The sequence below is a fragment of the Triticum aestivum genome, chromosome 1B (genome assembly GCF_018294505.1).
Source record: "Triticum aestivum cultivar Chinese Spring chromosome 1B, IWGSC CS RefSeq v2.1, whole genome shotgun sequence".
Lineage (NCBI taxonomy): Eukaryota > Viridiplantae > Streptophyta > Magnoliopsida > Poales > Poaceae > Triticum > Triticum aestivum.
The window spans coordinates 219,945,774-219,962,230 of record NC_057795.1 but is presented as its reverse complement, the minus strand read 5'-3'; the positions used below and the strand labels follow the sequence as shown (position 1 = coordinate 219,962,230).

The window sequence follows — 16,457 nt, the reverse complement described above, 5'->3', positions numbered from 1 at the left end:
GAGGCCGGCCATCCGGTGCCCCCTAGCGACCAGCTGAAGCAGCTGGTCGAGCTCCACAAGGCGGCCGAGCAGGCCATGAAGGGCCTCATAGTCCGGCTGTGGCCTGGAGAGGCCATGCCTGGGAGCTACTTCGGCCTCGTGCGACGGTTGTTGGATGTGTGCCCCTGGGTGGAGGTTATCAAGCGCTCCGCCTGTATTGAAGGTGCTCGTCGGGCCCTTGCCCGCGCAAAGGTGCATTGGGGCAAGCTGGATGCGGAGAAGTAATCACTGACGCGCCACCAGTGGGCAAGGAATATCGTACGCCCGAGATGTACTATAAGACTGTTCTGAAGGGTGCCCGCAAGATTGCGGATGAGTGCCCCAGGGATGTAATTATTGAGTAAATTCGCAATGTGTTATCCTGTGCACTGAAAACTTTGTTCATATGCTCTAAGCAACACTTATTAATTTAAAATATTACCTTCTGTGCAGCCGTTTATTAAATCTGAGAGATGGCAAGTCGTCGGCTTCAGCCCCCATGCCACGAGTGCTGGGGTGTTCGGGATAAACTTGAGCACTCTTGTTCCCATTTTTGGGTCCATCTAGGGAGGCGCTCAACACAACGAACAAGGCAACCAGACTTATAGTGCTTGAACACTCTCACTTAGCCATAGAATTCTATAATTTTAAATTTCGGCGAAGCCCCTAGTATTCGGAAGACCGAATTAGGGGCGCTATCCACGCCTTCGTCGGACATTATCCGGAACTTCGCTCAAAGCGGTGTAGGTCTTTAAGGACCCGAAAGGACCTCTCGAACAGCGACCAGTCTCTCGCCTCATCATGACAGTCAGTTTTAGCTTTCTCCACTGAGGCGTTAACCCGGCTCAACCGGGGCGCAATCGCAGTGGTTCTCCCAGTGCTACCTTAGCCGATAGAACGGAACGTAAGGTGCCAAACATGGGAGCCGGGCAAACCCAACTATTGACCCAAGACATGAGTCGGAGCCGATTCATATAATGCTATAAGTTCGGGGTGCCGCACTTGTGAAAGTGTTCGGACTTTATCACACCATAATGCGGGGAACATAAGCCCCTGGTGTATTTGGCCGTACCAAAATGTACGGATGCAACATGTCGTAAATGAACATATATATATATAAGGTAATGCAATTATGGGCAAAAAGTGCTGCATTTTATTCGAGAAGATCTGCTATGAGTGCGGAATGATACAAAGAGTGCGGAAAACAAGGGATTGGACGAATTAAAGGCGTCTCCCTCCAGGGGTAGGCCGCGGAATGGTGTATTTAACAAATTTAATGCTCGTAATGGAGACCACCTGAGTGTTCGTCGCAGCCTTTGTCCCTCCCTGGCTGTTGCATCATGAGTTCGGCAGGTTCGCCGCCGGACAGAGTCCTGTGTAAAAAAAGAAATAAAAGATAAAAAGAGCCACACACTTGGGAGCCCCTGGTGTGGTCGAACCGCACTCTGGGTCTGGTGTGGTTGTGCCTCTCCCCCTATGCCCATGGTATCTCCAGGGCGTAATTATGTATGCGGAGAGTTTGTCTTACAATTGTGCGAGGGCTGGGGTTGAGGCCGCATTGCTACGCGTGCTCGGAACGTGCCAGGTGGTCTTGGTTAATGTTGCTCCGGGCGCGTTTGGCCGTGTCCGGTCGTTTAACGGCCGGACTCGAAAATTGCCTTAAAAGGCTGCTCTGTACTTCTGCCGCGAGAGCCGCTGTATGTTCCTCCGTTCGGAGGGAGCGTTCCATGTTTCCATTGACCGTGATGACTCCACGAGGGCCTAGCATCTTGAGCTTGAGGTATGCATAATGCGGCACCGCGTTGAATTTTGCGAACGCGGTTCGTCCGAGCAGAGCGTGATAGCCACTGCGGAATGGGACTATGTCGAAGATTAACTCCTCGCTTCGGAAATTATCCGGGGATCCGAAGACCACTTCCAGTGTAACTGAGCCTGTACAACTGGCCTTGACACCTAGTATGATGCCTTTGAAGGTCGTCTTTGTAGGTTTAATCCTTGAAGGGTCTATGCCCATCTTGCGCACTATATCCTGATAAAGCAGGTTCAGGCTACTGGCTTTATGAGGTGAAATCCATCGACGATTGGTTCTAAAACCAATGCGGCGAATCCGCCATGGCAGATACTTGTCGGATGGTCTCTTCGATCGAAAGTGATCGGGCAAGAGGACCATGGGTTGAATTTAGGGGCGACTGGCTCCATCGCGTATACGTCCCTTAGTGCACGCTTCCGCTCCCTCTTGGGAATATGCGTTGCGTATATCATGTTTACCGTCCGAACTTGAGGGGGGAATCCCTTTTGTCCTTTGTTGTTCGGCGGCCGGGTCTCTTCCTCGCCATCGCTGTGTAGCCCCTTGTCACTGTTTTCGGCGATTAATTTGCCTGCCTGCTTGAATACCCAACAATCTCTGTTGGTGTGGTTAGCTGGCTTTTCGGGGGTTCCATGTATTTGACAGGAGCGGTCGAGTATTCAGTCCAAATTGGACGGGCCCGGAGTGGTTCTTTTGAATGGCTTCTTCCGTTGATCGGGCTTGGAGCCTCGGAATCCGGCGTTGACTGCCGTATCCTCATTGCTGTCGCCGTTAATGCGGCGTTTGTTTTTGTTTCGACGCAACCTGCCGGTGCGGTCCTTGGTATCCGGACTGCCAGCGTTTTTGCTGAGGTTGTTGCTGCGAGCTAGCCAGCTATCCTCTCCCGCACAGAAGCGGGTCATGAGTGATGTGAGGGCTGCCATGGATTTCGGCTTTTCCTGTCCTAGGTGCCGGGCCAGCCACTCATCGCGGATGTTATGTTTGAAGGCAGCGAGGGCCTCTGCATCCGGACAGTCGACGATTTGATTTTTCTTTGTTAAGAACCGTGTCCAGAATTGCCTGGCCGATTCGTCTGGCTGCTGGATTATGTGGCTTAGGTCATCTGCGTCCGATGGTCGCACATACGTGCCCTGGAAGTTGTCGAGGAATGCGGCTTCCAGGTCTTCCCAGCATCCAATTGACTCTGCGGGCAGGCTGTTAAGCCAATGCCGAGCTGGTCCTTTAAGCTTGAGCGGGAGATATTTGATGGCGTGAAGATCATCGCCGCGGGCCATATGTATATGGAGGAGATAATCCTCAATCCAAACCGCGGGGTCTGTTGTGCCATCGTAGGATTCGATATTAACGGGTTTAAACCCTTCAGGGATTTGATGATCCATTACTTCGTCAGTGAAGCATAGTGGGTGTGCGGCGCCTCTGTATTGAGCAATATCGTGACGTAGCTCGAGAGAGCGTTGTCTGCTGTGTTTGGCCCAGCCGGAGTAGTTGTATCCGGCGCGATGGTATTCGTCGTGGGTCTTGGGGCGCCCACGTGATCCATAGATAGATCTGGATTGTCTCGCCTTGTCCTCCAATATATCCCGCAAGTCCGGCGCGTTCCCCCGTGGCTTCATGCTTTTTGAGCGATGCCGGGGTATGGTTTTGGTGGAGGGCTTGCATGCCTCTCTATCGCGGCCACGAGGTGGTCGGTCTGCCGTATTGTGCGCTGGTGGTGCAGGTTTGTACGCTTCCTCCTCTAGTCGGGGGAGCAACTTGCGTTTTGGGTAACTTTTGGAGGGGCGTTCGAGTTCATATCTTCGGCCGCGAGGACCTCGGTCCATCGGTCGGCCACTAGGTCTTGATCAGCTTGAAGTTGTTGCTGCTTTTTCTTTAGGCTGTTTGCCGTGGCCATTAGCCTGCGTCTGAAACGCTCTTGTTCGACGGGATCCTCAGGCATGACGAATTCGTCGTCGTCGAGGCTTGCCTCGTCTTTAGAGGGAGGTAAGTAATTATCATCCTCGACCTCTTCGTCTGCCGCCCTCTCGTGAGGGCTTGCTTCTGCTTCCTCCTCCGCTTGATCGTGCTGGAGGGGGTTGTCTTCGGCACTTTCTGGGGTGTTATTGTCTCCTGTGCCGGAATCTCTATTCTTGCTGTGGCGGGACTTAGAACGGCGCCGCTGATGCCGGCGCTTGGGCTGTTTCTTTAAGGGATCGGCCTCCGTTGCTTCTTCGCCGTCCCCATCTTTTGGGGTGTCCACAATATATATGTCGTATGACGAGGTGGTCTTCCAGTGTCCTGTAGGCACTGGTTCTTGATAGTCTCCGGCATCGTCGTCCATACCGTCGATGTCTTCGGAGTCATAGTCGAGTACGTCGGTTAGATCGTCGACGGTGGCTACGAAGTGGGTGGTGGGTGGGCCCTGAATTTCTTCGTCGTCCGCATCCCAACCATCCTGGTCGTAGTTCGGCCAGGGCTCTCCGGATAGCGAGAGATGCTTCAACGAATTTAAGATATCGCCGAAGGCTGAGTGCTGAAAGATGTCTGCAGCGGTGAATTCCATGATCGGCGCCCAGTCGGATTCGACCGGCAGGGGCATAGGAGGTTCGGAGTCCGGCAGAGAGTCCGGCACCTCAGAGTCATGAGCTTTATGCGGGACAAGGTAAGTGTTCAGCTCCATCGCCGTAGAAGTTGCAGCTCCCGAGGCGGTGTCAAGCCATCCGTCCTCGATCTGAGCGATCGGCTCCGGACTATGGGTCGGAGCGGATTCGTGTGCGGCCTCCAAGGTGCTGTCCGGTGGCAGAGTTAGGTCGTGCCCATCGTGACAGCACGGCACGCTCGGCTGTGGCTCAGATCCATCGAAGATCAAGTCCCCACGGATATCGGCCGTGAAGTTTAGGCTTCCAAACCTGACCTGACGGCCAGGGGCGTAGCTTTCGATCTGCTCCAGATGGCCAAGTGAGTTGGCCCGCAGTGCGAAGCCGCCGAATACGAAGATCTGTCCGAGGAGAAAAGTCTCACCCAGGACTGCGTCGTTGTCGATTGAAGAGGCCATCAATCCTATCGGTGACGACACAGAGGAACTCTCAATGAAAGCACCAATGTCGGTGTCAAAACCGGCGGATCTCGGGTAGGGGGTCCCGAACTGTGCATCTAGGCGGATGGTAATAGGAGACGAGGGACATGATGTTTTACCCAGGTTCGGGCCCTCTTGATGGAGGTAAAACCCTACGTCTTGCTTGATTGATATTGATATTGTGGATGTTTACAAGAGTGGATTTACCACGAGATCAAGGAGGCTAAACCCTAGAAGCTAGCCTATGGTATGATTGTAATGGTTGTTGTTGTTGTTCTACGGACTAGAGCCATCCGGTTTATATAGACACCGGAGAGGGCTAGGGTTACATAGAGTCGGTTACAATGGTAGGAGATCTACATATCCGTATCGCCAAGCTTGCCTTCCACGCCAAGGAAAGTCCCATCCGGACACGGGACAAAGTCTTCAATCTTGTATCTTCATAGTCTTGGAGTCCGGTCGATGATGATAGTCTGGCCGATGATAGTCCGGCTGATGATGGTAGTCCGGCTATCCAGACACCTCCTAATCCAGGACTCCCTCAACAACCCTAGTTGTTGCAATACCTTCCACAGTACCACCAGCTGCACGAGTTGGTCAACTCAGCTAGCAGCACTTACCCAAGCTCCCTTGCCACCTAACACTACTTCCGAAGCACTCTTGACACAAGATGAGTTGCCAAGATGAGATGAACTTTGTGAGCTTCAACAACAAGAAGGTAGTTGCTGGAGTCAAGTTACAGTTGCATGCTTATTTATATGTAGTCTCACAATTTGATGTACACTAACACTTCCTATGTTCATTGTTGGACTAGCACCTAGGCGCAAGAGGAAACAAACATCAGGGATAATGCTCGATAGGTTAACTAAATCTAGAGGAGGAAGAATGGAGATCCGTTTTGAGGCAGGTTTAACAAGGCCACGTGATGCTACGGAGTCAACCAAGTTAGTATCAGAGGCAGCAGTTGCCGTTAGGTGTCATGTACGTATCCTCCCAACATGGATTCAGTACAGGAATGACAAAGACGAAACCCAGTTCAACACCTTCCTCGACCATTTATCTGTAAGTATGGTTATGTATGGAAACTAGTAATATCGTCTTCTCTGTCCCATACTTTCTAGGTTGCTGATAATGAGACTCCCATAATTTTCAACAGATGAGGTTCAAGTTGGATAGCCAAGATGATGCAACTAGACAAGCTTGCACCCATGTTTTCAAGTCTGCTCTGCGACATTATTGGTATAACTTGAGGAAAACTCACTTTGAAGGCAAGGCTAACAGTGAACTTGCCGAAACATCTCCAGTGGAAAATATATCGGATGAAGAATGGAGAGGCCTCGTTAAACACTGCTCTGATCCAAAGTATCAGGTACATTATATATATGTGATCAGGTCACATGTTGAAGTCCTATTTACGCATGATCCTCACAAATCTATCTTCTTGTAGGTGAACTGTTCAAAGAACAAGGCCAACTGTACGAAAGTGAAATTCCAACAGACAACAAGATCTCGTAGCTATATTGCACACTGCGATGCTCTTGTAATTAGCTGCTATTTCACTCTTTTCACTGTACCATATTATCAGATCTATATTGACTTGTTCCAAATGCAGAGGAAAGCCTGCAAGGACCAAAAAGTACCTGAACCAGATGTTGTGGAAATCTTCAAGGACCGTTACACCAGCAAGACGAAGGGCATGACTACACCAGTCAATGTAACATCCCAAAATTCTAAATTTTGGAATGTTATATTAATTAATTAAATATATGTTTGTTTGTTTAGTTCATAGTGATAGTTGATAAAAATGGTTTTGATATTAGTTCTTTTTGCTAGTAAATGCTTTAGTAAATTATTTGTTGTTATTTCATTAGAATTATATTTTCTTTGCTGTAGAAAAGTCATTAGAGTAATTTAGTGTTGTTATGATAAAATTTGTGTGAGTTGGTCTCAACTAGATTTCCTTGAAGTTTCCTTTTGAAGTTTTCCTTTCTTTTTCATTTGTTTTTATTTGAAGATTATTGTTTCTTTATTGCTTTTGATTGTTATTTTGATTGATAGGATTGTTTGCTAGGATGTTTGCTTATATAAATGTTATGTCTGTTAATATAGATTTTCAACGGAGTGACGATTAGTTCTACCAAGTCATTCTGAGAGCGTTGTTATCTTCATCAACTTACCAGGCAAGTTCACCTTGACCATGCTTTTCATGCCTACGTTTTTATTGCATTTAGTGTCACCATTCATAATCCCTCCAGTAGTTATATAGACTTCTTGTAGTTGAGTAGAATGCATGAGGTAGGAACCCATCACCCTGTTATCAAGCCCGGGACGCTATATAGTTTTAATGCTACGCTATAGTAGACGGGGTTGGTATGAGTGCTCGGGAGTGGTGTGAGTATGAAGACCTCTACGTCAACGACGACAACTCCATGATGGCATCGGCAAGGACTGCATCTTCAAGACCCAAGACAAGAATTCAATATACCTCTAGGTGGAGAATGGTTAAGAAGGGTACATTAGTGCGTCCAGTACTCGGTGATTCCGAAGAAGCGCCGTGATATCATGCGGAAAGCTCCATCCAAGGCTCAAAGAGACGGAAGAATACTTCATGCCCGGAAGCTTACCTGTGCAACTGCAAGTCACTATGGGCTCTGGCTTGGTTGACCCTAGTGGTGACTCTGGCTGGGATGGTGCTAGCAGATGTAGAACTATGGTAGGATTGGATGAGCACCGGACAGTGGTCAGGGGAACTCTTCGAAAGACCATGTTTCGGTCGTCTTGTTCTCAAGCACCCTGAAGTGCGAGAACGTAAAAAAGAGGGATCGAATCTTGCGGGTAATGTGTACAAACCTCTGCAGAGGGTTAAAACCTAATCGATTAGCCGTGTCCCCGGTTACGGACAATTTGAGCCTCTGGACTTGGATCTATCTCGGAACTCTCAACACCGGTATGATAACTTAATTATGGGCAACTTATCATGATTTGGGCTATGAGACATCGGTTGGCGGAACCATGTCATGATAGAAAACTCTGTAGCACATACGGACTATAAAAACCGCCTATTAAGTGTATTTCGAAATTACATGGGCCTGGCCAAAAATAAGGTGGAGCAACCCCTATATTAAGCTATAGACAAAATTTATGAAAGGTCATCTTATATATTTCGTCCATGTCCTTGTATGCCATCATGGTGGCTCCAAGGTGCTGAAAAATCCACTGGAAACTCCGTTCTTGTTCCCCTTCCGTGTGCCATCCTCTCCATGCTTGATCATGCTCTAATATTCATCCTTCTTTTCCATGTTGGGCCCTTCATTCGTAAGCAAAACAAATGTATCCAAATTAGACAGTATTACATTCTCATGAACATTAGAATCGTTACCAAGAAATGGAAGTACCTGGTAATTTAATTGTCGTGTGCGAGTTCTAGTAATTGATCCAGCTAGTAGCAGTAGAGGTTGTGGGTGTAACTGTAGTAGTGATGATTTCATAACTCTGTTCTTACATGAATGTCCCTCCTGTTCATGATCTTCTTGAGCTCGTCCAACATGCTCGTGCCACTGGTGTCGATGCTGCCAACCGCTGCATCCAAAAAGAACAAGTTTCATACATGCTCTGCTTGAGATGCTTAGGTGTGGGCAAAAATTCAGACCAAGTTGTTGTAACTTACCACCCATGTCGAGGACGACGTACTGCACGCCGGTCTCGCCCTTGGCGATGGTCCGTTCATCGTCGTCATCGTCAATCTACTGGGGTGATCCTCTCGCGCAGGTTGCCGGAGTTGGCGAAGTAGATGGGCGTGTCCATGCGCAACACGAGCATGTCAAACACCGTTCGTGCCATCGTTTATTGGTCCATCCGCTGGTAGATGGTCGTGTCCGGCCCGTTGCCCATAACTGCGGTCGTTGGCCACGCCACGAAGAGCAGCACCCGCAACACCGAGATGGGCACAACCACCACCAGCCCCATCTCGACTCTGCCGAAGATGGCGCCAAGGTAGGCTCCTGCGCAGACGTAGAAGTTCACCTTATTGACGTGCCAAAGGAAATCGCGGAGCCGTGGTAGGCCCCCGCGTAGGCAACGTGCCAGAAGCCGTGATAGGCCCCGCTGCGACATTGAACAGCTCCGTTGGAGGGGCAGTCGCCGCCACTGCCGCTTCCTACGAGCAGCACCTCCGCCGCCCCCCAGGTTGCCGTCACCGTTCTCCCCGTGAGCAACAGCTCTCGCCGATGACTCATCGTCCTCCTTGATCCCTGCCATCGGGTAGAGGATATGGTTGGGGGGGATAGAAATGAAACATGAAGGGGATTTGTTTGGTACGGGAGGGCAGAGACTTTTTGGTCGGGTCAAAGAAAAAAAGGTTCAGGCGAACCACCCATCGGAACGAACGAACTTAGGAGGTGACGTGTCAAAGAAACGAGTGTCAAGATTCTTGCAGCGCAAACGGACGGTAACTAAAGCGTTCGGGCCAAATTCCTTAAAAACCAATGTTCGGGTGTTATCTTTTCGGTTTTTCTTTTGAAAATCCTATCGTATAGATTCCTATAAAATTCCTTAAAAAAAGGGAAGGCTTTTAGATCTGGAGGTACAGGAGGGGAATTCCATGTCGTTCGCTCAAACGGTGATGTACCAAAGAGGCAAAGACCTTGATTTGATAGGGAGAAACTAAAGGGTTTTGTGCAAAGAGCAAGCACTAGAGCAGTGCCGCTCCTTGGCTCTTTCGTGTTGTTGGCTCTTTCATGGCACCCCTGTCGGATTAATAACCCAACCCACCCCAGCTAATTCCATTGATTAACGAGGACATGACAGAGCCAAGGAGCGGCAGTGTTGTGGTGGCGTACACCCGTCGATCCCAGGCCGACTTTAATTAGCCACAGTTACTACCACCTGCATCGCAACCCCCACCGCCATGAATGCGTGATCTACTAGGCGGCTGGGGCTAGGCCGCTGCTCTCTCGTCACCACCTCCCCAACCGTAAATTGAAAATGAAGTGAAGTGTCGTGGAGAAAACGAGGTCCAACATCGAGAGAACGCGGCAGCATAAATTCCAGCCGAGCAATTCCTCTGTTTCTCACTCTCTCTCTCCTTTTCTCTCTCAGCATTAATGGTGGGGGGTTGCCTGGGTAGCTAAGCTAAGCTAAGCTGCCTGCCTTGCTCGGCTGCGCTGGAGGAGAGGAGTCGCGGGCATATGCTTGCATCCATCTCGGAGTTAAAGAGACGGAAAACCGACTTGGTGGTAGTGGAGAAGAGATGGGGGAGGGGAACGGGACTGCGTGGGCGGGGGCGCTGTCGCCGGCGGCGCGGTACGCGGAGACGGGAGGGGCGAGCTTGACATGGGAGAACCTAACGGCCGTGCTGCCTGGGTCCGGCGGCCGGCCGACCAAGAAGCTCTTGCAGGGGCTGTACGGCTACGCCGTGCCCGGCAGGATCGTCGCCATCATGGGGCCCTCCGGCTCCGGCAAGTCCACCCTCCTCGACTCCCTCTCCGGTACGCGCACACATCTGCATACTCTCCTCTGGATCCAGTTCTGGCACGTTTGTTCCAGCGGGTTTACCCTCCTTTCGGTTTTTCATTTTTTTTTGTTGTTGAAATAATAGTAAAATTAATAATTTCTGCGTTCGTTGCAGGGAGGCTGGCGAGGAATGTGCTCCAAACCGGCAAGGTGCTGCTCAACGGCAAGAAGAGGCGGCTCGACTTTGGCGCGGTGGTAAGTGTGAAATTTATAATAGAAGCCTAATTATACTCTCAACAGTGAGCCATTTCCTGCAACCAAACCTATCATGGGCTTCATTCCCATTTTCTCAATCAAGACGTCGTGTCAACAAAATGAAGCTTCAGTACTATGCTTACCATTTCTTTAATTTCTTATTGTTTGTGGACGAATTTGTCAGTAACCATGTTGAGCTTGAGTACTCCCTATGCACAAAGTGACCATAAGCACATTTACTAGCCCATCTGAAAGGTTGGATAATCAGGGGGTCAAATTAAAGTTCAGACTGTATTAGCTAAGAGCAGGATGCATAACGGTAGTTGTAGTTGCCGTTAAGCTCATACCGAGACAATCCGATCGCTGAGTTTGTTATCTACGTTTATGTATCCGTTGCGGCGGGCATCGGTCGATGCGGAGGCTGGGGCACTCTTTCCTTTATGTAAAAACTAACACCGCCTAAAAACAAATGTTCCACGGAATGGTTCCTTTTGATCCCCTCTAATTTCGATGGATCATATGGATGGTACCAAATGTACGCAATTTCGGGTCCGCTACACCAGCGTTTCCGACCCACATGCGTCACCAGGCCCAACCGGAGAGCAACACCGACTTATGAGAGGCCTTGGGCCCTCTCCCCCCAAAAGACTAGCCTGTTAGGAGGGGACACCCCCGCCCTTATAAATCGTGTTATGTCTCCGCCCACAACCGATGTGGGACTAAACCCAACAATCTCCCCCTCACACATCGGTCATCCGTGGGCCCGCTAACACCAGCATTTCCAGCCCACCAACCATGACCGACCACCCGTGAATCCACCGAGATTTATTCCGGGCACCTGGGCTCTGATACCACTTGTTACGCAATCCCGGGTCCGCTATCACCAGCGTTTCCGACCCACATGCGTCAACTAGGCCCAACCGGAGAGCAACACCGACTTATGACAGGCCTTGGGCCCTCTCCCCCCAAAAGACTAGCCTGTTAGGAGGGGACACCCCCACCCTTATAAGTCGTGTTATGTCTCCCCCCACAACCGATGTGGGAATAACCCAACAATCTCCCCCTCACACATCGGTCACCCATGGGCCCGCTAACACCAGCGTTTCCAGCCCACCAACCATGACCGACCACCCGTGAGTTCACCGAGATTTATTCCGGGCACCTGGGTTCTGATAGCAAGCCGTTAGTTGGTAGCTAGGACTTGGAACACATCAAGCCCTTCATGTGCGGGTTCATACTCCATAATTAGTCTTCTGGTGGTTTCCCCATCTGAATTCAGTTTTTAGAGTATACTGCTTAGGAAAGTATATTGGGCAGTTCGGGGTCGACATCTAATGATCTAACATAGATCTTATCTCAACAAGCTATCACATTCTAATGTAGAAATAATAATAGGCATGCTTTTGAAAAGCCACTGAACAGTGCCAAAAATAGTCTAAGTCCATTTCAGCTGAGTGTCTCAAGGTACTTTGTCAGGCTGTTGCCACCGGACCATGTACTACGAGAATGACACTGCCATTAAAAGCCCAACCAATTCTTGTTTGATGTTAAATAGGAGGATGCATTGGATTACGAAATGCAGTTGTCAATCCCTTTCAGTATGTCATATTACAAAATGCAGTTGTCAATCCCTTTCAGTATGACATGCATGCCACACTGCTAATAGTATTAGTCAATGAAAATAATTAATGTGGAATAGACACTCCACTCTTGTGTAAAAATTTGACTCGTCTAAGGCTGCAAGTTGGAAATGGAATGCTTCTCTTGCAGGAAAAAGGAAGTGCAAATTTCAGATTCTAGTAAAATCCTTAACCATGCCAAACTCGTCAAATTTATCTCGACATATGCTCCTGAAAATATAAAAAGTAAGTATGTGTTAAACAACCCAAAACTCATGTGCCCCATGCCGAACTCCAAGATTTCAGCTCCCCTTGGGTATTTAGCTCTCACAAAACGTTGCCAGGGTTCAGATTCAGCATTCAAACACCAACACAGTTTGCACATTAAGCTATTATTCAGTTTAGGCTAGCTTTTCATGCCCAAACCTCAGGTCCCCCATTACTTGCCAGAAAGATGACCTCCTAATCTTACCAAAATCAAGAGTTGTTTTGCGCCTATAAGGAACATGGCCATGTGGTAAAGAGGACTAACTGCAGTTTAAGTAGTTGTTGACTGTTTAAGACCAATCGGTGTCAGAACATAAACCACATGATTAAAAAAACTAATCAATACTGAAATTCTGATGCTACACAGCAGGTGTGGGTAGTGGGTACTGGATAGCAATTTCAAAAGCGATTATGTGTGAAGTATAGTTGTGAAATTAGTTACTCTAGTTTAATTCAGTACAATTTAACTCCTTTCTTTGCGGGGCAGTACATACAATCAATTTCACGACATAAAGGAGGATCCATATGGAAGTAGTACGAATTATCACTGGATGGGGATAAGATTACACAATATTAGGGCATCCACAATGTGTGTATTTGCTGCCTCTCAGGCTGCCTCCAGATGTATAAAGGTTGCCTCTATACATTGCATCCCCAGCCTCTAAGAAAAAAAGGCTTAGAGACGCCTCCAATCTTAGCGCCGTCTCCAACTCTCCTTGCCGAATAAAATATCCCAGTGTCCCCACTTGTCAGCCACTTATTTGTATGTGGAAGCCATGGGTTGCTAGGTAAAGGCAACATATAATATTCAGTTATAGGTACAGGTCTGGCACTAGAACAAGAGGCAACACATTGCGTGATTTTCATCTAGGATTAGAGGCAGGACCATGGGTCCCAGTTTAGAGGCAACCTTGCCTCTAGACACTGTGGATGCTCTTAACATAAAGGAGGATCCAGCTGAATCTGGGATACCCCTGAATGTTGTACTCAAAATACGAGCTACCAAATTTGTCTTAATAACTACGATACGAGGAACCAAGATATAGTGAGCTCTCAAGTGTTTGACGTCGGTGGTGTGTACCTCGGTCTACAGGCGTACGTGACACAGGAGAACGTTCTGCTGGGCACGCTGACCGTCCGGGAGACGGTGACCTACTCGGCGCAGCTGCGGCTGCCGTCGAGCATGTCAAAGGCTGAGGTGCGCCGTGTCGTCGACGACACGCTGGATGAGATGGGCCTCCGGGAGTGCGCTGAGCGGCCCATCGGCACGTGGCACCTCCGGGGCATCAGCGGCGGCGAGAAGAAGCGTCTGTGCATCGCGCTGGAGATCCTCACCCGGCCGCGCCTCCTCTTCCTCGATGAGCCCACCAGCGGTCTCGACAGCGCCTCTGCCTTCTCCGTCATCGAGACGCTCCGCACACTTGCCATTGATGGCGGACGCACCATTGTCTCGTCGGTGCACCAGCCCAGCAGCGAGGTATTCGCGCTCTTCGACGATCTCTGCCTCCTCTCCAGTGGCGAGAGTGTCTACTTCGGGGATGCCAAGCTTGCACCACAGGTACTACTACTACAGTACTACATATACGGTCACACGAAGCGCTTGCATGTTTTTTGTACGAGAACTTGGGCTCAAAAACATGGTTGCTTTTGTTTTTTGTCAGTTCTTTGCAGAAACCGGATTCCCCTGCCCGAGCCGGAGGAACCCTTCCGACCACTTCCTCCGGTGCGTCAATTCGGACTTCGACGATGTCGCCACGGCCCTGAAAGGATCCATGAAGCTCCAAGCAGTATGGGCAACTTTAGGACTGGTTTTCCTTTTTAATGCAGTATGAGCAGCATGGTGACGTTTGGTACATGTTTTGTGATCGGGGTAAATGCATTTTTGTTTGATTTGAAGGAGGCAGATCTTGATCCCCTGTTGAAGTACTCGACTACGGAGATCCGAGAGCGGCTCGTGGATAAGTACCGGATCTCAGACTACGCCATGATGGTTAGGAACACAATACACGAGATAAGCAAAATAGTAAGCCACTCCCAAATTCCAAGCATCTTTTGAATTTCCTTCGATCTGAGTTTTTTTTTCTTCTTCTAAATTTTGATGTTGTTGCATTGGATTTGCAGGAGGGTGTGATGGAGGAGGCAGTGAAGGGCAGCCAAGCGACCTGGTGCAAGCAGCTGCGCACGCTGACCAAGCGCTCCTACATCAACATGTACCGTGACTTCGGCTACTACAGGCTGCGCATCATCATCTACGTCCTGATGGCCATCTGCCTCGGTACCATCTACTACGACGTCGGCAACGGCTACACTGCGATCCAGGCGCGTGCCTCGTGCGGCGGCTTCGTCTCGGGCTTCATGACGTTCATGTCCATCGGCGGCTTCCCCTCCTTCATCGAGGAGATGAAGGTCTTCTCCCTCGAGCGGCAGAACGGCCACTACGGCGTCGCCGCCTACATCATCTCCAACTTCCTCTCCTCCATGCCGTTCCTGTTGACCATGTCCTGGGCCAGCGCCTCCATCACATACTGGATGGTCAAGTTCCGGCCAGGATTCAGCTACTTCGCCTTCTTCGCCCTCAACCTCTATGGTGGCGTCTCCGTCATCGAGAGCCTCATGATGATCATCTCCGCTCTTGTGCCCAACTTCCTCATGGGGCTCATCCTTGGCGCCGGCGTCATTGTAATTCTGCAACCAATATTTTCTTCTTCTATAGTATATGTATTTCATCACTTGGCACGTGCATCCTGGTGTCTGACAGGGTCGATGCTTGCATTTTGCAGGGGATCATGATGTTGACGTCTGGATTCTTCCGGCTCCTTCCAGAACTTCCCAAGATATTTTGGAAATACCCAGTGTCCTACATTGTCTACGGATCTTGGGGTTTGAAGGTACAGCTTTAAGCTTTTGATCGGTCAGCTGCAATGGATTATGCAAGTAAAATCCTACTAGCTAGCATGCATCTGAAACTGAAAGCACTGCCTTGGCATGCAGGGTGCATACAAGAACGACCTGCTCGGGCTGGAGTTCGAGCCGATGACGCCGGGAGGGGAGAAGCTGACTGGCGAGTTCATCATCACCAACATGATGGGGCTGAGCGTCAGCTACTCCAAGTGGCTAGACCTAGCCATGATCTTCATACTCCTCCTGGCCTACCGCATCACCTTCTTCTTCGTCCTCAAGGTCAAGGAGGCCGCCGCGCCCTACCTCCGCGTCGCCTACACGCGGTTCACCGTGAAGCGCCTTGAGCGGCGGGCGTCCTTCAGGGAGTCGCTGGCCATGACGTCCTTGTCCAAGCGGCACAACGCACCGCACCCCATGGCCATGCAGGAGGGGCTCAACTCCCCCATGCAGCAGTACTGACTGGCCAATGTCAATGAGTACCAGGAGCAGCCGCCCCGGCAGTTGAGTTGATCATTACTACAGCAAGACGATAGCCGCCCGTGACATGCGTCTGTCACGATTACTTGTGTATGCGTTTCCACTTGTTAGTTTTGCTTGCAGGCTTGCGGCTTCGCTGGAAGCTTCAAGGTTCATAAACATACGGATAGTGCATTCTTTAAAAGTTTGGTTTTACTGTAAGAAGTCGCTGCAACCAATACAGATACGAGATAATATTACGCCTCATTGTTTTGCTCGTTTGTTTTAAGCTCACGTACTTCATGCACATATCCAAGGGAAAGGAACATAACAACTGGCTATTCATGTGTAAATACTGGTGAAGCACTCAATGCACATAATATCAAATTTTAATTACTCCTTCCTTCCAAATTAATTGAAGTTATAGAGTTTATCGTAAGTAAAAAAATAATTTTGACCAAACATATAGAGAAATATACCAATATATATGTTCACACATGATCGTGTTATCTTGTGGCCTCGCCACGAGCGCAATACACAAGACACGCTAAGAAGTCATTTGTGGACCCAAAACACCACATGTCCGAAAGGGACCCATTACAAAGTTCGATGGCTATGGTCTCTTGAAAGT

At 49.4% G+C, this 16,457-nt stretch overlaps 1 protein-coding gene across 1 annotated transcript; it reads left to right on the top strand.

The window, feature by feature from the left end:
• The first annotated feature begins 9,746 nt into the window (after positions 1 to 9,746).
• LOC123116845 (ABC transporter G family member 12) lies at positions 9,747 to 16,107 on the top strand. Its single transcript, XM_044537739.1, has 9 exons — positions 9,747 to 9,889; positions 9,975 to 10,363; positions 10,504 to 10,583; positions 13,563 to 14,027; positions 14,131 to 14,256; positions 14,367 to 14,492; positions 14,591 to 15,148; positions 15,250 to 15,357; positions 15,461 to 16,107. The coding sequence occupies exons 2-9, from the start codon at positions 10,126 to 10,128 to the stop codon at positions 15,827 to 15,829; spliced, it is 2,070 nt and encodes a 689-aa protein (XP_044393674.1). The 5' UTR covers positions 9,747 to 9,889; positions 9,975 to 10,125; the 3' UTR covers positions 15,830 to 16,107.
• The last annotated feature ends 350 nt before the right edge of the window (positions 16,108 to 16,457 follow it).

Excerpts from the sequence above, each read along its gene's own strand:
- LOC123116845 (XM_044537739.1), top strand. The coding sequence starts at position 10,126 with ATGGGGGAGGGGAACGGGACTGCGTGGGCGGGGGCGCTGTCGCCGGCG. Across the intron at positions 14,257-14,366 it reads GATCCATGAAGCTCCAAGCA|GAGGCAGATCTTGATCCCCT; the intron begins GTATGGGCAACT and ends TTTGATTTGAAG. Across the intron at positions 15,149-15,249 it reads TCCTTGGCGCCGGCGTCATT|GGGATCATGATGTTGACGTC; the intron begins GTAATTCTGCAA and ends TGCATTTTGCAG.